Source organism: Gadus macrocephalus, chromosome 6, assembly GCF_031168955.1.
Source record: "Gadus macrocephalus chromosome 6, ASM3116895v1".
NCBI lineage: Eukaryota > Metazoa > Chordata > Actinopteri > Gadiformes > Gadidae > Gadus > Gadus macrocephalus.
The window spans coordinates 27762916-27785106 of record NC_082387.1 but is presented as its reverse complement, the minus strand read 5'-3'; the positions used below and the strand labels follow the sequence as shown (position 1 = coordinate 27785106).

At 50.1% G+C, this 22191-nt stretch overlaps 1 protein-coding gene across 4 annotated transcripts; it reads right to left on the bottom strand.

The window, feature by feature from the left end:
* Positions 1 to 919: 919 nt before the first annotated feature.
* Positions 920 to 21835, bottom strand: stk40 (serine/threonine kinase 40). 4 transcript variants are annotated; one of them, XR_009526374.1, is made up of 12 exons: positions 21489 to 21835; positions 16356 to 16485; positions 14502 to 14587; positions 12330 to 12473; positions 8430 to 8654; positions 8009 to 8061; positions 7618 to 7733; positions 5964 to 6108; positions 5568 to 5687; positions 4229 to 4313; positions 2464 to 3605; positions 920 to 2433 (listed from the first exon to the last, which is right to left on the bottom strand). XR_009526374.1 is itself a non-coding variant. In XM_060055321.1 (11 exons), exons 2-11 carry the CDS (start codon positions 16474 to 16476, stop codon positions 3387 to 3389), a joined length of 1314 nt encoding a protein of 437 aa, XP_059911304.1. In that variant the 5' UTR covers positions 16477 to 16485; positions 21489 to 21835; the 3' UTR covers positions 920 to 3386. The 4 variants fall into 4 exon arrangements, 1 of the variants encoding a protein (XP_059911304.1); XR_009526375.1 differs by having other exon boundaries at positions 920 to 2403; XR_009526373.1 differs by having other exon boundaries at positions 920 to 2582; positions 2641 to 3605.
* Positions 21836 to 22191: the final 356 nt, after the last annotated feature.

The following is a 22191-nucleotide window of genomic DNA, read 5'->3' as shown; positions in this document are numbered from 1 at the left end:
AAACAGCTCCGTGAAGAGGATCATGGGGTCTTCTGTACCGAGCAGGTTTAGCATCCTCTCCATGCGTGCAGAGGGCCTCTCGTCTCCCAAGTCCTCGTGCAACCGCCTAAACAGTCCCCCTTGACCCCGTGACTCATAGCCGGTTCCCTCCCACTCACAGTAAGAGGGGAACACGAACCCATAATGTAGTCACTACAGGGGAAATAATCGAAATTGTGTGTATACACTTCTGGTGACCCCAAGCAAATCAATTAATTAGGAATCATAATTAAAAGTTAGTCGTACCGTCAAAATTATTGATCCATCTTTTGTTAATAGCCAACTGGTATCGGATCTGGTAATTCAGGGAACCAAAACGTCTTCACAAAGTGTGATTCTCCGTGATTTGTTAAACAGTGCCCTGTGTGAGGCTTTACCTCACGACCTTCAGATCGTGAAACTGAGGAGCTGGTGAAACGCACATTCGTGAAGCATTCTATCTTTTAATACTTTGGTCTATTGTGAGATCATTGATATTTATCATTGCACTGTCCCGGTATTTTAAACAGAACTGTTTGGGCTTCCCAGTCAGGCCCAGGAACAAGAGTTTAGACTAGGGGGCGCCATGACTCCCTTATCTTTAAATGTGCCATTTGGACCACACTTTAAGCGGATAGGTTTGGGCTAACCGTTTTACCGTGATGTTTAAGTAGAAGATACGTCTTTCCTGTGACCATGAGGGACGCCAACCCTTTCTGAATGAGGATACATAGGTTTTGTCATCTAAAGGAACTGAATGAGGATAGGTTTTGTCATCTAAAAGGATCTGAATGAGGATAGATAGGTTTTGTCATCTAAAGGATCTGAATGAGGTTGGATAAAATAGGTTATGTCTTACATATCCATACACATCTTACACAGCCAATAAAAAAACTACATATTTTGAATATCAAAGTTTATTGCTGACATGCATGAGAGATTTGATGTAGTACAAAAATATGTCTTTTATACAAACATGTTTTCTTCCATCTGTACAATTACCCAGTTTATTTTGTTTCTCCATGCCAGAGTTCGGGGGGGGGGGGGGATGCGTGTTCAGACTTCACAATCACCACGCCTCCATGGCGGGAAGACCTCGTTCCCAAGGTCACAAAAGGTTTGAATCCTTTCCTAATTCACACCGTTTGCCGTAGCCTTTCCAGATTACATGCAACAGTCACTTAGTTGGTTTTACAAGACCTTGAAACTCACACTAATGCCATGCCTCAGATCCACAGCAAGTTGCGGTCTACCAACAAATGTGTAGAAAAAGAAACAATAAATGTGGGGTTGTGATACAATGTCAAACACTTACTGGGCAACAGTTGAATCCTTCCCAGCAGGGAACTCTTGAGTCTTCAGAGCTTTAGTAGTCGACCGGCCGAATGAAAAACGGTGACTGACATTCCACGATAACTCAGTTAGCATTCAGGAGCTACAATGCTCGAAAAACATTTGTTTCTACGCAACTACAATACTGCTCTATACCCACACAATTCACATTGACAGGACACAAAAAAAGGCTTTCATAACACAAGCATTTAGTGGATGTCCATGTGTGGCTGACAGGCCTGTGTGGTCCAGACTTTAGGAAATAGCGGTACTGCTGACAGTGAGAGTTGACCTTATTTACATACTGGCCAGGAGAGATGTCAGCCTCAGCACAACCATTCACCCCAACTAATAATAATAATAATAATGATAATAAGTGGATATTATTCGCTTGTTTTTCTGTAAAAAATATAACTATTTAAAGTCAGTCTCATTATTAGTGTAGCTTAAAATTCAACCACAGTGTGGCAACATGGCAAGAAAAAACATTTTGGTAGGGAAAAAATTAAATTAAAACAGCGCTGTAAGCAGATAGTGAAAAGACTGCAAAATAGAAAAAGATTTTATGTCTCTTTAAAGACTTACTCAAATCACCACTGGGCAAAAGCAGAGAGAAAAGATGGTAGGATCCAAAACTACAGGAGAAAGGGATTCTACAAAAATTAATAAATAATTAAACTTCGAGGAAAGTAGAAATTACATTTTGGAAACTTTGCATGCCATCGGTTTAGAGATCATACAGGAGACCTACAACGGGCAGTGACACTCGGTACAAACCCTTCAGTAACGCAGAGAGCACGATAAACACCTGCCTGCCAACATCAGATGAAGCTTATCTGGTGACTGTAGATGGTTTTGCTGCCTCTTCACGGCGCCTCTCCCAGATCCTGTCCCTGATGACGGGAAGCAAGATGGCTTCCAAAAGAAAACAGGAAAAAATAATCGAGATAAATGCTGTAGTCTGTGAAGGAGGACCTGTGTCGGTTCACAGTGGGAGGCCTGACGTAGCTGAAGGATCATCACCTCAGCTGACGTAGCTGAAGGACTCATCACCTCAGCTGACGTAGATGAAGGACTCATCACCTCAGCTGACGTAGATGAAGGACTCATCACCTCAGCTGACGTAGCTGATGGACTCATCACCTCAGGTGACGTAGCTGAAGGACTCATCATCTCAGCTGACGTAGCTGAAGGACTCGTCACCTCAGCTGACGTAGCTGAAGGATCATCACCTCAGCCGACGTAGCTGAAGGATCATCACCTCAGCCGACGTAGCTGAAGGATCAGCACCTGAAGCCGTCCGTTCTGAATGACGACTTCACACTAGCACACAATCCCTTCCTTGGCTCGTGTGTCGGGTTCTTTTAAGACATGATTTTTGGCGATATATATTTATATACTTAAAAAAAGAAGTAAAACCGTCTGTGCGTCTTCCTCAGTGGCGTGGAGGCGGAGCTTTGGCTGGAGAACAGAACCGCTCTGCTCCGCCCGCGGCTAGCTGCCTGGATGCTCAAACAGGTTTCCATGGTAACCGCTGGGGTGAGGTGATGAGGACCCGGGAAGCTAATGTGTGGCGTAGTTAAGGTCTTCAAAAGGGCCGTTAAAATGCTACTTATTCATAATACGGATGGGGGGTAGGGAGGAGCTTATTCTGGTTGCCAGGCCAACCCAGCCTCTGCAGAGCAGTAAGGCTGGCGTTCATAGAGAGGTAGATTGATTCAAAGCCTTAGTTAACAGGGAGGGGTCAGGGAGGACTGACAGAGTACTAGAGGTAAGGAGGGACGTCTGTGATCATGTAATCCGACTTGAGGCAATATGATTGGACAGCTGGGGTAGGGAGTAAAGGGTGAGGCCGCTCGCTGCTACATCACATCCTGGAACCACCAGTCAGGGTCCTCTGTCTTTCCACAAGGTCTTTAGCCACGCCCACAGGCGTGCACCGCCCCCCGGTTTGCTCCAGTCCGATCCCGGCCGGTCCGTCAGCGCTTGGTTGTGGTGCCGCCCGGTGGGTGGAGGTGGGGTCGGAGAGGTTGGGGCTACTTCCGTAGGAAGCGCTGGGCCAGCAGGGCGGCGTCCAGAGGGCTGACGGGCTGGGCGTCCAGCCCCAGTCTCCTGACAGGAGGGGTGCTGCCGTAGTGCCTCTGGGACAGGAAGCTCTTGGCCTCGTGCAGAGAGTGCTTCTCCTCGGCCAGCAGCAGCTGCTGCCGCATGTAGTTCTCAAACTCGTACTGCGACGCCTCCTCAGAGACCTTGGCCTGCAGGGGGCGATGTGGAGTCAGTGGTGTGGACACTAGGACACATTAAACAGTGATGTGGACCGTGGCCTGCAGGGGGCGATGTGGAGTCAGTGGTGTGGACACTAGGACACATTAAACAGTGATGTGGACCGTGGCCTGCAGGGGGCGATGTGGAGTCAGTGGTGTGGACACTAGGACACATTAAACAGTGATGTGGACCGTGGCCTGCAGGGGGCGATGTGGAGTCAGTGGTGTGGACACTAGGACACATTAAACAGTGATGTGGACCGTGGCCTGCAGGGGGCGATGTGGAGTCAGTGGTGTGGACACTAGGACACATTAAACAGTGATGTGGACCGTGGCCTGCAGGGGGCGATGTGGAGTCAGTGGTGTGGACACTAGGACACATTAAACAGTGATGTGGACCGTGGCCTGCAGGGGGCGATGTGGAGTCAGTGGTGTGGACACTAGGACACATTAAACAGTGATGTGGACCGTGGCCTGCAGGGGGCGATGTGGAGTCAGTGGTGTGGACACTAGGACACATTAAACAGTGATGTGGACCGTGGCCTTAACTTAAGCTGAGGTTGTCCACAGCGTAGCAGACTTAAGTTAAGTAGAGTTAGGTAGCGGTATCTTACCTCCTGTAGGTGTTCAGGGGGGCTGACCTGGTCATCGATGTCCGGGACCACCTGGAGAGGGGCGCCCAGGGACGACACTGACTGCCTGGAAACGCATGAACAAACATCACCTTCGGATAACACCATCATCATCCATCTAGGGTTAGGTGGTGGGAGGCTATGATAGAGCTGAGGGTTAGAGAGTACTGACCACGCTGCTATGATGGAGCTGAGGGTTAGAGAGTACTGACCACGAGGCTATGATGGAGCTGAGGGTTAGAGAGTACTGACCACGAGGCTATGATGGAGCTGAGGGTTAGAGAGTACTGACCACGAGGCTATGATGGAGCTGAGGGTTAGAGAGTACTGACCACGAGGCTATGATGGAGCTGAGGGTTGGAGAGTACTGACCACGAGGCTATGATGGAGCTGAGGGTTAGAGAGTACTGACCACGAGGCTATGATGGAGCTGAGGGTTAGAGAGTACTGACCACGAGGCTATGATGGAGCTGAGGGTTAGAGAGTACTGACCACGAGGCTATGGGTTAGAGAGTACTGACCACGAGGCTATGATGGAGCTGAGGGTTAGAGAGTACTGACCAGGAGGCTATGATGGAGCTGAGGGTTAGAGAGTACTGACCACGAGGCTATGATGGAGCTGAGGGTTAGAGAGTACTGACCAGGAGGCTATGATGGAGCTGAGGGTTAGAGAGTACTGACCACGAGGCTATGATGGAGCTGAGGGTTAGAGAGTACTGACCACGAGGCTATGATGGAGCTGAGGGTTAGAGAGTACTGACCACGAGGCTATGATGGAGCTGAGGGTTAGAGAGTACTGACCAGGAGGCTATGATGGAGCTGAGGGTCAGAGAGTACTGACCACGAGGCTATGATGGAGCTGAGGGTTAGAGAGTACTGACCAGGAGGCTATGATGGAGCTGAGGGTTAGAGAGTACTGACCACGAGGCTATGATGGAGCTGAGGGTTAGAGAGTACTGACCACGAGGCTATGATGGAGCTGAGGGTTAGAGAGTACTGACCAGGAGGCTATGATGGAGCTGAGGGTTAGAGAGTACTGACCACGAGGCTATGATGGAGCTGAGGGTTAGAGAGTACTGACCACGAGGCTATGATGGAGCTGAGGGTTAGAGAGTACTGACCACGAGGCTATGATGGAGCTGAGGGTTAGAGAGTACTGACCACGAGGCTATGATGGAGCTGAGGGTTAGAGAGTACTGACCACGAGGCTATGATGGAGCTGAGGGTTAGAGAGTACTGACCACGAGGCTATGATGGAGCTGAGGGTTAGAGAGTACTGACCAGGAGGCTATGATGGAGCTGAGGGTTAGAGAGTACTGACCACGAGGCTATGATGGAGCTGAGCGCCTCCAGAACCTCGGCAGCACTCAGCCTCTGCTGGGGGTCCAGAACCAGCAGCTTCCGGATCAGAGCCACCGTGTTCTCAGAGACACGCCCGTCCCTGGGATAGACAGGGGGGAGAGGAGCACAGTCAGGGGATAGACAGTGTGTGGTGGTGCTTGGTGGATTAGTTCCAGCCCACTGGGCTGTGGCTCTGAGTCATGGGGACAATCTGCTACCCTATTGGTCATAAAAAGGGTCAAACGTTCATACTTCATATTACTCTGCAGCAGTATATATAGTACTAGTACTCACTCAGGGATGGTGTACTCTGCAGCGGTATATATAGTACTCACTCAGGGATGGTGTACTGTGCAGCGGTATATATAGTACTCACTCAGGGATGGTGTACTCTGCAGCCTTGATCTTCCTGAAGAGCTCCTGGGGGATGGAGTCATAGAAGGGGAACTGGCCGTACAGCATGGTGAACAGAACCACGCCCAGGGCCCACATATCGCTGGGCTTACCCCGGTACGGACGCCCTAGGAGAGGAGAACACCACCTCAGGGTTAGGGTGAGACACTAACCACCACCATGAGACTAAACACCACACGGACTAGAGACTCTACACCCCCAGGTGTCACACTGGGGAGCAGAGCCTCACACTGGGGAACAGAGCCCCTCACACTGAGGAATAGAGCCTCACACTGAGGAACAGAGCCTCACACTCTGGGGAACAGAGCCCCTCACACTGGGGAACAGAGCCCCTCACACTGGGGAACAGAGCCCCTCACACTGGGGAACAGAGCCCCTCACACTGGGGAACAGAGCCCCTCACACTGGGGAACAGAGCCCCTCACACTGGGGAACAGAGCCCCTCACACTGAGGAACAGAGCCTCACACACTGAGGAACAGAGCCTCACACACTGAGGAACAGAGCCTCACACTGAGGAACAGAGCCTCACACTGAGGAACAGAGCCTCACACTGAGGAACAGAGCCTCACACTGAGGAACAGAGCCTCACACTGAGGAACAGAGCCTCACACTGAGGAACAGAGCCTCACACTGAGGAACATCAGTGTGAGGTGTTAGTTACCCTAGTTGTTCCATACAGGGGTTAGTGTTAGTTACCCTAGTTGTTCCATACAGGGGTTAGTGTTAGTTACCCTAGTTGTTCCATACAGGGGTTAGTGTTAGTTACCCTAGTTCAGGGGTGTCAAACGTACGGCCCGCGGGCCGGATCAGGCCCGCGAACGGGTTTAATCCGGCCCGCAAGATGATTTTGTGAAGTACAGTATTGTAAAAAAAAAATAATAATTATAAAAAAAATATTATTTTTTTTAATATAAATCCTTCCTAGCATTACATGGATTGCATTGACTGGCACTGATTAATTTGTTGTACATTGAACTACTGGACAATTGTGTGTAACTGGAAGTCACTTTGGAATGTAACGTAAAATGATCTGCTATTTTTCATTGAAAGAAACTGCTGTTCTTAATGTGTCCACTAAAAGTCGCAATAGCAATTATGTTAAGCAAGCAAACTTTATACCGGGGCTGAGCAGGGAGCAAGTATAAACAGGTAGTGCAGCTAGCCCGGAGCTACCTTGTCGTTCTGCCTTATACTTCCAACATTTTGCGCTTTGGCACTCTCATTGCCCCAAAATGTCTGTCAAAAAGATGAAAAGTGGACACAGAGTGCAGAGTTTTCCAAGGAAAATGGTCATCGTCCTTTTTTTCCACGGAAGTAAATGGGAAACCTGTGTTTGGTGTGCTCACAGCATGTTTAATTTTACTTAATTATGCCATATTTTTACCGGTCCGGCCCACTTGGGAATAGATTATCCTCCATGTGGCCCCTGAGCTATAATGAGTTTGACACCCCTGCCCTAGTTGTTCCATACAGGGGTTAGTGTTAGTTAGCCTAGTTGTTCCATTCAGAACATGAGGTCCATAAAACACCAGTAACCCTAACCCTAACACCAGTAACAGATGAGACAGATAACAACTGGTAACGATCTGGTGTGTGAGTGACGGAGTGCCTCACCACTGAGGACGTCGGGGCTGATGTAGGCGGGACTTCCTCTCTGGTCCTTGAGCAGGTCGTCCTCGCTAACCAGGTGTTTCCCCAGACAGAAGTTAGTGATGGTGATCCGGTGGGTTCTGCAAACACACACACAATACGCTCACAGCTACTGGACCAATACGAACAAAGCCATATTAGTTAGCTGGCTCTTCTTTAATATAGACCAGCTAGTTAGCCCAGGCAGTGCGCTAACCGCTTGCGAGAATAAAGGACTTCCTGTTTGGGTTGAGGTCTGTCTGTGGATGCAGGCCAGGCCCCAACCCAAGCCCTGAACTACGGCACTGGAAGGAGGAGAATGTGTGACTCAGGCCTACGGACAGACGGACGGACGCAAACGCACACCTAAACTCACCGTTTATTCAGCACCATGTTGCCCAGCTTCAGGTCTCTGTGGACAATGTTCTTCTGGAGACAGAGACAGAACAGACAGACAGAGACACAGGAAAGACAAACACAGAGGAGAGAGGGACAGAGTAAGAGACAGACAGAGAGACATGGTTGGTCATACTAGGAGTGGTATCTTCATGCCCTGTGAGTCACTTGGAACAACAAAGGCACCACAATGGAACACCTCGTTATGAACACTCATGATGCTGGCCAACAGCCTAGCAAGATGCTAATGCCCTAGCACAGGGCCAACAGCCTAGCATGATGCATGCTATCAAACTACTATTTTGCCATTTCAACCAGTAGGTGACCTAAAGGGATTCACCCAGTACTCTGGTAGCTTGTGTAGCGGTGAGTGTCAGATAAGTTAGGCTAAGTCGTCCCACCTTGTGCAGGGCCTCCACCACGCGCACCACGTCGTAGAAGATGACGATGGCTTCGCGCTCGCTCAGCCTCTTCTCCTTGATGACGTAGTGCTGCAGGTTGATGAGGTCCGCCGTCTTGTCGCTGAAGTCGTGGGCACAGAGACAGTCGAGTACCAGACAGATCCTCTTCTTCAGCTTACGCCCCCTGGTGGCCTCAGACTGCTCCAGGCCCTCGTACGCCCGATCCTGAACAGACAAGCAGTCCGCCTGAGCCTGGAGACTCTAAAGGCTTCTGGGAGCATCTGGGGGTCCAGGTGGCCCGCAGCGTTCTTAAGAGAGGTTATGAGCAGACTCACCGTCTGTCTAGCTCCCCTCAACCCAAACCCTAGCCCTAACCCTGTCTGTCTAGCTCCCCTCAACCCTAACCCTGTCTGTCTAGCTCCCCTCATCCCTAACCCTAACCCTGTCCATCTAACTCCCCTCAACCCTAACCCTGTCCGTCTAGCTCCCCTCATCCCTAACCCTAACCCTGTCCATCTAACTCCCCTCAACCCTAACCCTGTCCGTCTAGCTCCCCTCAACCCTCACCCTAGCCCTAACCCTGTCTGTCTAGCTCCCCTCGCCGCTCCTCATTCTAAACCTGGTTGCCAATAAGTTAGTAATCATTTCCCTAAGGATATTAATTTGAAAACTAAACCATCAACCATCAACTAACTCAATGATTTCACGATGCAAACGTGAGTGAAGAAGGCCAGGCTCATCCCCCAGGACTGGCCCCCAAAAGGCACTAAAGGAGGTGGGTTTGAATACCTTCAACCAGCCCTAGATCATCTTCACAGGTTGGGTTTCATCTACCAGTGCCCAGAGGAGGGTTCTCCATCATCACTATCCACTAGAGTCCCAGACCATAATAACCTGATACCTCAGCTATAAACCAGTCCACTGGAGTCCCAGACCATAATAACCCGATACCTCAGCTATAAACCAGTCCACTGGAGTCCCAGACCATAATAACCCGATACCTCAGCTATAAACCAGTCCACCAAGGTACATGGGTCTACGCCAGTATTTTGGAAAGAAGAGGGCGAGTCCACTTTCCATTCAGAGGGTGAGAGGGTGAGTCCACTCTCCAGTCAGAGGGTGAGTCCACTCTCCAGTCAGAGGGTGAGAGGGTGAGTCCACTCTCCATTCAGAGGGTGAGTCCACTCTCCAGTCAGAGGGTGAGTCCACACTCCAGTCAGAGGGCGAGTCCACTTTCCATTCAGAGTGAGAGGGTGAGTCCAATCTCCAGTCAGAGAGTGAGTCCACTCTCCAGTCAGAGGGTGAGTCCACTCTCCAGAGGGTGAGAGGGTGAGTCAACTCTCCAGTCAGAGAGTGAGAGGGTGAGTCAACTCTCCAGTCAGAGAGTGAGACAACTCTCCAGTCAGAGGGTGAGAGGGTGAGTCCACTCTCCAGTCAGAGGGTGAGAGGGTGAGTCCACTCTCCATTCAGAGTGAGAGGGTGAGTCCACTCTCCAGAGGGTGAGTCAACTCTCCAGTCAGAGAGTGAGAGGGTGAGTCAACTCTCCAGTCAGAGGGTGAGTCCACTCTCCAGTCAGAGGGTGAGTCCACTCTCCATTCAGAGTGAGCGGGTGAGTCCACTCTCCAGCCAGAGGGTGAGTCCACTCTCCAGTCAGACAGTCAGAGGGTGAATCCATTCTCCAGTCAGAGGGTGAGTCCACTGTCCAGTCAGAGTGAGAGGGTGAGTCCACTCTCTAGTCAGAGTGAGAGTCCAATCTCCAGTCAGAGGGTGAGTCCACTATCCAGTCAGAGTGAGAGGGTGAGTCCAATCTCCAGTCAGAGGGTGAGTCCACCCTCCGGTCAGAGGGTGAGTCCAGTCAGAGGGTGAGTCCACTCTCCAGTCAGAGGGTGAGTTCACTCTCCAGTCAGAGAGTGAGTCCACTCTCCATTCAGAGTGAGAGGGTGAGTCCACTCTCCAGTCAGAGAGTGAGTCCACTCTCCATTCAGAGTGAGAGGGTGAGTTCACTCTCCATTCAGAGGGTGAGTCCGCTCTCCAGTCAGAGGGTGAGTCCACTCTCCAGTCAGAGGGTGAGTCCACTCTCCAGTCAGAGAGTCAGAGGGTGAGTCCACTACCCAGTCAGAGGGTGAGTCCACTCTCCATTCAGAGTGAGAGGGTGAGTCCACTCTCCAGTCAGAGAGTGAGTCCACTCTCCATTCAGAGTGAGAGGGTGAGTCCACTCCATTCAGAGTGAGAGGGTGAGTCCACTCTCTAGTCAGAGTGAGAGTCCAATCTCCAGTCAGAGGGTGAGTCCACTGTCCAGTCAGAGTGAGAGGGTGAGTCCAATCTCCAGTCAGAGGGTGAGTCCACCCTCCGGTCAGAGGGTGAGTCCAGTCAGAGGGTGAGTCCACTCTCCAGTCAGAGGGTGAGTTCACTCTCCAGTCAGAGAGTGAGTCCACTCTCCATTCAGAGTGAGAGGGTGAGTCCACTCTCCAGTCAGAGAGTGAGTCCACTCTCCATTCAGAGTGAGAGGGTGAGTTCACTCTCCATTCAGAGGGTGAGTCCGCTCTCCAGTCAGAGGGTGAGTCCACTCTCCAGTCAGAGGGTGAGTCCACTCTCCAGTCAGAGAGTGAGTCCACTACCCAGTCAGAGGGTGAGTCCACTCTCCATTCAGAGTGAGAGGGTGAGTCCACTCTCCAGTCAGAGAGTGAGTCCACTCTCCATTCAGAGTGAGAGGGTGAGTCCACTCCATTCAGAGTGAGAGGGTGAGTCCACTCTCCAGTCAGAGAGTCAGAGGGTGAGTCCATTCTCCAGTCAGAGAGTCAGAGGGTGGGTCCATTCTCCAGTCAGAGAGTCAGAGGGTGAGTCCATTCTCCAGTCAGAGGGTGAGTCCACTGTCCAGTCAGAGTCAGAGGGTGAGTCCACTCTCCAGTCAGAGGGTGAGTCCACTCTCTAGTCAGAGAGTGAGAGGGTGAGTCCAATCTCCAGTCAGAGGGTGAGTCCACTCTCCAGTCAGAGGGTGAGTTCACTCTCCAGTCAGAGAGTCAGAGGGTGAGTCCACTCTCCAGTCAGAGGGTGAGTCCACTCTCCAGTCAGAGGGTGAGTCCACTCTCCAGTCAGAGGGTGAGTCCACTCTCCAGTCAGAGGGTGAGTCCACTCTCCAGTCAGAGGGTGAGTCCACTCTCCAGTCAGAGGGTGAGTCCACTCTCCAGTCAGAGGGTGAGTCCACTCTCCAGTCAGAGGGTGAGTCCACTCTCCAGTCAGAGGGTGAGTCCACTCTCCAGTCAGAAGGTGAGTCCACTCTCCAGTCAGAGAGTCAGAGGTTGAGTTCATCCTCCAGTCAGAGGGTGAGTTCAGTCAGAGGGTGAGTCCAGTCAGAGGGTGAGTCCAGTCAGAGGGTGAGTCCAGTCAGAGGGTGAGTCCACTCTCCAGTCAGAGGGTGAGTTCACTCTCCAGTCAGAGAGTCAGAGGGTGAGTCCACTCTCCAGTCAGAGGGTGAGTCCAGTCAGAGGGTGAGTCCACTCTCCAGTCAGAGGGTGAGTTCACTCTCCAGTCAGAGAGTCAGAGGGTGAGTCCGCTCTCCAGTCAGAGGGTGAGTCCACTCTCCAGTCAGAGGGTGAGTTCACTCTCCAGTCAGAGAGTCAGAGGGTGAGTCCACTCTCCAGTCAGAGGGTGAGTCCACTCTCCAGTCAGAGGGTGAGTCCACTCTCCAGTCAGAAGGTGAGTCCACTCTCCAGTCAGAGAGTCAGAGGTTGAGTTCATCCTCCAGTCAGAGGGTGAGTCCAGTCAGAGGGTGAGTCCAGTCAGAGGGTGAGTCCAGTCAGAGGGTGAGTCCAGTCAGAGGGTGAGTCCAGTCAGAGGGTGAGTCCAGTCAGAGGGTGAGTCCAGTCAGAGGGTGAGTCCAGTCAGAGGGTGAGAGGGTACCTGAAAGAGGCCGTGATGGTGCACCACCCCGTCCTGCCCGTGCAGCAGCGACAGCAGGGAGTACTCCGTGTGGAGCAGCATCTTCCCCTGTCTCTCCTCCTGGTTCTCCGCGGCCGGGTCGCAGCGCTCCTCCAGGGTTAGGATCTATGGGGTCAAAGGTCACGACCAGACTCAACTAAAAAGGGTGTGAGGTAAACCTGATACCCATAAACTCGTATCACACTTATGTCGACCTGGCATCTTAATGTATCATTCCATGAGATAACCTGAATGTCATTATGAGATAATCCGGATTCTGTTGAATTATGGAGGTGTAACAAAATAGTTTTGCGAAAAAAAATGTTAAGCCAGAGCTAGAAAGAAAGACACAGACACACACGCACAAACACACAATGAGCGTGTTGTGAAACCATAATAATGGTTTCACAACACAAAAAATATCTTCCTTCCTTCCTCAAATGTGAAATCAAACAAAACAGTACAAAGTATGTTTTTTTTTATTAAAATCTGGTTCTGTGATTGGCTTTGTCTCCGGTCAACACCATCCCTCTTGGACGCCTGGGTCATATTTAGCCGTGTTAGGGTAACCCTAACCCTGTTTATTGAAGGCGATAGAGTGAATGAGTGGAGGCCCTAACTGTGGCAGGAGATGCAGGAATTAAACACTACATTAAAAACATGATCCTTCATAATCTGAGAAACAGTTAGTTAGCCCTAACCGTAACAAAAAACCATACAATGTAGGATGACACGCACACACACATACACAAGGGTTGTCCATGGTTAACCGATAAGATCTTTAATCAGTAAATACTAACGGTTAAAAATAAATTAAATCATATTAATTTCTCTCAGATGACAGGAGATCTTTGTTTTTTATTGATATTGATACAATTTGAGACTCCTTAACGATCCAAGTCTTTATTGATACCACTAATACTTTTCTATTATTTTATTAAAATATTGTATTATTGATTTAATTGCTGATAAGATGATCATAGCTCAAGATAGGACGTTAAACAGGTCATAATTCCATCTTTATTATCTATTTTATGTTCTCGCAAAAATCTCAAATTTCTTTTTTTTTGTGTTGCATTTGAACACAACTATATTACTGAGTCGACCTGAACACATCACATTTGCCACTGTACGCTACTATTTTTTAAGCTAACTAGCTCTATATCCTGCCGATTTTAACATGGATTTAAACACCTGATTACTATTTTAACTGACGGGACTTTCTTTTCTGTTGATGCCGACTCCGAGCCCGTCTGCCCACCGTCTGCTGCAGCTGACAGGGTTTTCGGTTGGACTAGACGGATACTGAGTTGAAGGAGTTTTTTTAACCCAAAGACACTGAAGGTACAACACTTGTATATAGGCCTACAGTCCAGTGTTAAGATAAGACCAAAATACAAGCTTTGGTCGCTCACACTGAAGCTCGCTGTGGGCGTGCATGAACCAACCTGTCGGCGGCTGGCTGTAAACAGTGCCGCGCCTACGAGTGACGTATTAATCGCGCGACTCAACGAATCGATGACCAAATTCGTTGCCAACGCTTTTAGTAATCGATTTTTATCGATTCGTTGTTGCAGCACTAACCCAACAATACATTAAAAACATGATCCTTCATAATCAGAGAAACAGTTTGGGTTAGGGTTAGCCCTAACCCAGGGTTAGGTTTAGCCCTAACCCTACACTACATTAAAAACATGACCCTACATTATCAGAGAAACAGTTTGGTTAGGGTTAGCCCTAACCCAGGTTTAGGTTTAGCCCTAACCCAGGGTTAGGTTTAGCCCTAACCCTACACTACATTAAAAACATGACCCTACATAAATCAGAGAAACAGTTTGGGTTAGGGTTAGCCCTAACCCTAACCCAACAGTACATTAAAAACATGATCCTACATAATCAGAGAATCAGTTAGGGTTAACCCTAACTGATTCTCTGATTATGAAGGGTTAACCCTAACCCTTTCTGATTATGAAGGGTTAACCTTAACCCTTCATACTCAGAGAAACAGTCCCTCGTCTCCCGAGCCACAGAGCCTCTAGGAGACAGGATCCTGGTTGTTACTTCCTGTTACTCCTGAGCTGTAGTAGCTGAGCCCTCCCGTATCTGCTGCCCTCTCCCAGCGGTGGAGGTGGAGGTCCTGGCGTCAGGCCTTACCTTCAGCTGGTAGAAGTCGTCCGTTCCGTCCTTGCGGGCGAGGCACTGCACGATGCTGGGCACCGGGGAGTTCCCCAAGCGAGGGCCTGAAGGAGACAGCAGGTCAACCAACGCACCTAGTGTCAGTCTGCCCCCCCCCCCTCTCTACAAAGGGTTAGGGTTAGCTAACCCTAACCCTCTCTACAAAATAACTGGACTGGATGAGTGTCTCCCTCTAGATCAGGGATGACAGGGTGAAATTGGTCAGGGGGCCAGATTTTTTTCAAGAGAGACCTCAGGGGGCCGGATTACACTTTCGGACTGAAAAGGCCAAACACTGCCTCAACACATGGATAGGTAGGCTATTTTAAATTATGCTTGAAGGCCTAGACATCAAAAATAAATTGCATTGGCCCCAAAATAGCCTCACAATGAGGCCTACAATTACATAGCCTAAAGCAGGAGACAGCTCCCCTCTAAGAACTTAACATTTTCCTATCCATGCAAGTAGCCTACATTTATAAATGAGAAATGCAACAAAATAGACTAGGTGCCAACAAAACACATTCCCTATGAATAACACAAGTGTAAACTGTTAATTACTCTTATTTTATTTATTGAAGGCTTGCCCAGGTGAACTAGGCAATCGCCTAGGGCGGCAAATGCGTTGGGGGCGGCAAAAGTGTTGGGGGCGCCCCCTGGTGGCGGCCTTAATTGATGAATACATTTTAATGAAACAAGCGCGTTTTCTAAACACGTTTCGAAATGGAATGGAGAATGGGGGATGAACAGTTATTGAATCATAACAGACCAGCAGCAGTAATGGACCAACTGACGGATTCCAAAAAAAAAAAAATACATTATATTCTCTCTTTATCACCCGCGGGCCGGATGTGACATACAGTCGGGCCGTGTCCGGCCCGCGGGCCGTAACCCTGGCATCCCTGCTCTAGATAGAGACCTTATTGACTGGATGAGTGACTCTCTCTAGATAGAGACCTTATTGACTGGATGAGTGTCTCTCTAGATAGAGACCTTATTGACTGGATGAGTGTCTCTCTAGATAGAGACCTTATTGACTGGATGAGTGTCTCTCTAGATAGAGACCTTATTGACTGGATGAGTGTCTCTCTAGATAGAGACCTTATTGACTGGATGAGTGTCTCTCTAGATAGAGACCTTATTGACTGGATGAGTGTCTCTCTCTAGATAGACCTTATTGACTGGATGAGTGTCTCTCTAGATAGAGACCTTATTGACTGGATGAGTGTCTCTCTCTAGATAGAGACCTTATTGACTGGATGAGTGACTCTCTCTAGATAGAGACCTTATTGACTGGATGAGTGTCTCTCTCTAGATAGACCTTATTGACTGGATGAGTGTCTCTAGATAGAGACCTTATTGACTGGATGAGTGTCTCTCTCTAGATAGAGACCTTATTGACTGGATGAGTGTCTCTCTAGATAGAGACCTTATTGACTGGATGAGTGTCTCTCTAGATAGAGACCTTATTGACTGGATGAGTGACTCTCTCTAGATAGAGACCTTATTGACTGGATGAGTGTCTCTCTCTAGATAGAGACCTTATTGACTGGATGAGTGTCTCTCTAGTGTGTCTCTCTCTAGAGTGCGTCTCTCTCTAGATATCTCTCTAGACCTTATTGACTGGATGAGTGTCTCTCTCTAGATAGAGACCTTATTGACTGGATGAGTGTCTGTCTCTAGATAGAGACCTTATTGACTGGATGAGTGTGTCTACCTGTCTAGAGTGCGTCTCTCTAGAAAGGACCTTATTGACTGGATGAGTGTCTGTCTACCTGTCTAGAGTGTCTCTCTCCAGGTAAAGGGAGATCTTCTTTGTTTGGGAGTTCTTACCGAGCACGAAGGGCCCAGCCTTCTTGGCGTTGCCCCCGGCGATCCCAGAACACAGGAGTTTTCCTGCCCTGGCTGACGTCTCGCCGCCCCCCCGCTCCGATGACGACCGCCGCTTCGACATCCTGGAGCTCTGCAGGGGACCAATCAAATTAGGCCAAAGCAGGATGGAGAGGAACTGCTGGCCAATCACAGGGCAGACAGGATGACGTGTACAGACCAGTCAGAAGACTTTCCAATGTCTGCCATGACTAACCCAGTGAAACAGCAGAGCGGTTCACTGGGTTAGTTAACCCTAACCCAGCAGAGCAGGTGGACACAGAGCGGGGGGTGGGGAGGAGTTCACGTCAAGCCCCCCCGCCCAGGAGGCTTTCAGGAAGCCCCGCCCCTCTTTGCCCATGGTGGAGGTGTGACAGTGAGCCTATAAGGGCTCCATTCAGACCAGCGTCCTGGGGAGACCCGACAGTAGAGCTGTAGCCCCGCCCCTCTTTGCCCATGGTGGAGGTGCGACAGTGAGCCTATAAGGGCTCCATTCAGACCAGCGTCCTGGGGAGACCCAACAGTAGAGCTGTAGCCCCGCCCCTCTGCGACAGTGAGCCTATAAGGGCTCCATTCAGACCAGCGTCCTGGGGAGACCCAACAGTAGAGCTGTAGCCCTGCCCCTCTGCGACAGTGAGCCTATAGGGGCTCCATTCAGACCAGCGTCCTGGGGAGACCCGACAGTAGAGCTGTAGCAACGCTCCGATGAGGACAATGGACAACAACACAGAGAACACAGTTCGCACTTTGCCGAGTCTGTTGCTTATTTGGATATATGTTTACCGTTTAATGGGAAAGAAGGCTCGTCGCCTTTATTATGTCCGTGGTCGTCGCATGGACTATACGTCATCCAGCTCAGGTTGCGTAGCCGTGCGTGTGCGCGACTGCGCGTGTCGGCTCATAATCGCCCGATTAATCGTTTAATAAATAATCGTTTACCCCCAGCTAGGGATCGACCGATACCGATTTTTTAGGGCCGATACGATACCGATATTTTTTCCTCAGCCTTAGCCGATACCGATTTTCTTGAGCCGATTTTTTTTTTATAGGAACATTTATTGAACTTCAATATAAAAAACTATATTTAACAAATAGTAAAAACAGGTGAAGTAGAACAAGTAAGAACAAGTAGATGAACAATATTTAACAAATATTAAAAACAGGTGAGGTAGAACAAGTAAAAAAAAAAAATAAAAATAAATAAATAAATAGGCGAAAATCTGCCGCGTATCGGCCGATACCGATACACGTAAAAACCGCGAATATCGGCCGACCGATATATCGGTCGATCCCTACCCAACAGACAGCTCCCATTCAACCTGTACCCCCCCGATGGGACCGCAAGGCAGCAGGCTGCAAAACTCCACACTCCTCCTCCAACACACTCCTCCTCCTCCACACTCCAACACACTCCACCTCCTCCACACTCCACCTCCTCCACACTCCACCTCCTCCATACTCCACCTCCAACACACTCCTCCTCCTCCACACTCCACCTCCTCCACACTCCTCCTCCTCCACACTCCAACACACTCCACCTCCAACACACTCCACCTCCAACACACTCCTCCTCCTCCACACTCCACCACCACCACACTCCAACACACTCCTCCTCCTCCACACTCCACCACCACCACACTCCAACACACTCCTCCTCCTCCACACTCCTCCACCACCACCACCACCACCACACTCGTCCACCCTCCACCACCACCACACTCCTCCACCACCACCACACTCCTCCACACCACCACACTCCTCCACCACCACCACACTCCTCCTCCCTCCACACCCCTCCACCACCACCACACTCCTCCACCACCACCACACTCCTCCTCCACCACCACACTCCTCCACCACCACCACACTCCTCCACCACCACCACACTCCTCCTCCACCACCACACTCCTCCACCACCACCACCACACTCCTCCACCACCACCACCACACTCCTCCACCACCACCACCACACTACCACACTCCTCCACCACCACCACCACACTCCTCCACCACCACCACACTCCTCCACCACCACCACACTCCTCCTCCCTCCACACCCCTCCACCACCACCACACTCCTCCACCACCACCACACTCCACCACCTCCACCACACTCCACCACCTCCACCACCACACTCCACCACCTCCACCACCACACTCCTCCTCCCTCCACACTCCTCCTCCCTCCACACTCCTCCTCCCTCCACCACCACACTCCTCCACCAGAGCCAGGAGTGGTGATCGCATTCTGCAGCACATGAGGGGCTTTGGTTTCGTTTGTTGTCATGACGATAATGCGTCCACCGGCGTCTTAATCCATCACACCTGAAGGACGTGTAATCCTGAAGGACCCGTCCTCGCCGGACTCCACACTCAAGTGTTCCTGTGTTAGTGTCAGTCAGCTCCTCTTCATGAAACACTTCCTAGTTCCCGTAATAGGGAAGTCCTTCTTGGCGGCGAGAGACGAGTCATGGCCAGCAGGCCCAGAGTTCTCACAGTGCAGTTCCTCTAGGTGTGATGACAGCGGAGTAAAGGAAGGCTGTAGACCATCCTACGGCAACGACAGGGCCAGAAACTTACAGAATACAGGGACCTGCCCTACAGACCGTCACTGATGACCTTCAAGACTTCACCCATTGATTGGAGAACAACCAAGTTGTTAGGGTTCTTAACTCCCATCCCCAACGTCCAGAGTGTAGCTGTGTGCATCCAGATGCCCCCAGACACGCTCCTGAACAAACTCACAGCAACTCGTCAATAAGAGTCTAGGAAATGAAACAATAGTAAACTGATTTGGCGAAGTGGTTTGGTTGGTAGGCTAGTATCATAGACCTCTCCTGTCTCACACTACGGTTCAGAGGCAACCTGTGTGGCCGGGGAGAACCATAGGGTGGGTTCCTCTGGGGTGAATGTTCATTGTCCATCAATCCCTGGTGCCGTGTGCCTCTCCTCTAGACCAGTAGGGCTTCAGTATACTGCTAGAGCCTCTAGACCAGTAGGGCTTCAGTATACAGCTCGAGCCTCTAGACCAGTAGGGCTTCAGTATACTGCTAGAGCCTCTGGACCAGTAGGGCTTCAGTATACTGCTAGAGTCTCTGGACCAGTAGGGCTTCAGTATACTGCTAGAGCCTCTAGACCAGTAGGGCTTCAGTATACTGCTAGAGCCTCTGGACCAGTAGGGCTTCAGTATACTGCTAGAGCCTCTGGATCAGTAGGGCTTCAGTATACTGCTAGAGCCTCTAGACCAGTAGGGCTTCAGTATACTGCTAGAGCCTCTAGACCAGTAGGGCTTCAGTATACTGCTAGAGCCTCTGGACCAGTAGGGCTTCAGTATACTGCTAGAGCCTCTAGACCAGTAGGGCTTCAGGATACTGCTAGAGCCTCTAGACCAGTAGGGCTTCAGTATACTTCTAGAGCCTCTGGACCAGTAGGGCTTCAGGATACTGCTAGAGCCTCTAGACCAGTAGGGCTTCAGTATACTGCTAGAGCCTCTGGACCAGTAGGGCTTCAGTATACTGCTAGAGCCTCTGGACCAGTAGGGCTTCAGTATACTGCTAGAGCCACCAACGAAAGAGGACATTGAATGTAGGCTATTGTTTAATAATAGATTCAATTTATATAGCGCTGTTCTCACACTCAAAGCGCTTTACATAGGGGCACAACAATAGATAAACATGAAAAAAGTAAGAGTTGATGGGGCTAGGGTTAGTGAGGGATCTAGGGGTAGGCAGAGGAGAAGAGATGGGTTTACACGGCAAGTGTCACCTTTAGTGCTGACGTGAATCAAACCACATTAGCGTTGTGCAGTAACTATCTTGGTGTGTTTATATTGAAATCTTAGCTTACGATGGTGGCTAGGGGGTCAGTGACTCCCAGGAGAAGGGCACCTCGTCAAACCCCAAGGGTCCAGAGGTGACATGGGGGTTCCTGACAATCACTGCGCTCCACGCTAAACACATTACTACCAGATCAGGGACGGGTGGTGAACGATAAGGTGCACTGGGAACCACACAATGTACTGGGGAACAGGCCATAGCTGGGTGGTGACCCACACAGTGTACTGGGAACAACACAGTGTACTGGGACCCACATGGTGTACTGGGAAACAGGCCATAGCTGGGTGGTGAGCCACACTGTGTACTGGGAACAACACAGTGTACTGGGACCAACACAGTGTACTGCAACCAACACGGTGTACTGGGAAACAGGCGATAGCTGGGTGGTGAGCCACACGTTGTAATGGGAACAACACGGTGTACTGGGACCAACACGGTGTACTGGGACCAACACGGTGTACTGGGACCAACACGGTGTACTGGGAAACAGGCGATAGCTGGCTGGTGAACCACACAGTGTACTGGGACCAGACCAGGGCTGGTGAACCACACAGTGTACTGGGAACCAGACCAGGTCGGGTGAACCACAGTGTACTGGGACCAGACCAGGGCTGGTGAACAACAGTGTACTGGGACCAGACCAGGGCTGGTGAACCACACAGTGTACTGGGAACCAGACCAGGGCTGGGTGGTGAACCACAGTGTACTGGGACCAGACCAGGGCTGGTGAACCACACAGTGTACTGGGAACTAGACCAGGGCTGGGTGCTGAACTACAGTCTGTAATTCAGTCGTATGAGGTTCACTGGGAACCAGCCCTTATTGAGGCCCCTTTGTGCGGACATGGGACTACCTACTGCGTATGTGTGTAGCAATGGTTCTGGTAGTGTGTACTGTGCTCATACTCTGAAGTGTGAATAAGTGACCTATTGTGTGTGCCCGGTCACACAAAGAGTAATCATCCACCCACAATAAACATGTAGCATTATAGACTACTCGATAAGGAATACACCGCACTAAGACTACCATCAACACACACGCATGAAGAACCAAGGCCCAGAGACATGGAGGAACCAGAAACATTTATTAAAGGCCAGACACATGGTGGAGGAATCAGAAACATGTATGAATGCCCAAAGACATGGTTGATGAATCAGAAACATGTATGAAGGCCCAGAGACATGGTGGAGGAATCAGGCGCCGGGAGGCGTAGAAGCAGAATGCTAACGGCTAAGCTAGCAGCAAGCTCGTCGTTTCTTACCTCGAGAAGCGAACCTCCGCTGAAGTGTCCGTCGTTCACAGCCTGGACATGTCTTGTGTTGTCATATGGTTCTGTTATGTTAGGGTTCCACCGGTGTTGTGTTTAACCCTTGTTATTATGTTTAACCCGTGTTATTGTGACCCTTGTTAGCGGAGAGCAGATCGACCAGCCTGACACCGGAAGTGACGCACGCGGATGATTGACAGCTGGTATTGTTAAAGACGTTGTTCGGTTTCAGCCAATGGGCTCTAGCTTATGATGCGATCTATTTGTATGGTACGCCCACCCGTACTAGTCGTGAGGTGTAAACCTCCCAGCTTTTTTGCGCCCCCTTTTGGTTGGTCCCACTCGGGAATCTGAGAGTATACCGAGTTCAGTGAGGCTGAACGTACGACTCTAAAACAAAATGGCGGCGCCAGTAAAGAGAATTATTAGGTGTCCTACGAAAACCTTAGGAACCCTATTCTAATCGTTAGTATTATTAGGGGTCCTTACATAGCATCCAAAATACGTAGGCTCAGCTGTCGAATATGGCTATTAAGAGGAGATTCCATAGTATACCCATGCCAAATTGTAAGACTATATCTGAAAAAACAACAAAAAACATTTGTGTGAAGTTCTCCCTTCTGCTCCATGGCCTCTCTACAATGCAGGCGGGGCCTTAAAGCAGTACACACGTAATTTCGCTAACATCTGTTTGACA

What these genes read in the sequence shown, in the direction of transcription:
- stk40 (XM_060055321.1), bottom strand. Translation starts at nt 16,476, where the DNA reads ATGTCGAAGCGGCGGTCGTCATCGGAGCGGGGGGGCGGCGAGACGTCA. An exon ending in ACGACTTCTACCAGCTGAAG is followed by an intron (nt 12,474 to 14,501) that starts GTAAGGCCTGAC and finishes TTGACCCCATAG; the next exon opens with ATCCTAACCCTGGAGGAGCG. An exon ending in CAGCCCCGACGTCCTCAGTG is followed by an intron (nt 6,109 to 7,617) that starts GTGAGGCACTCC and finishes CTCCTCTCCTAG; the next exon opens with GGCGTCCGTACCGGGGTAAG.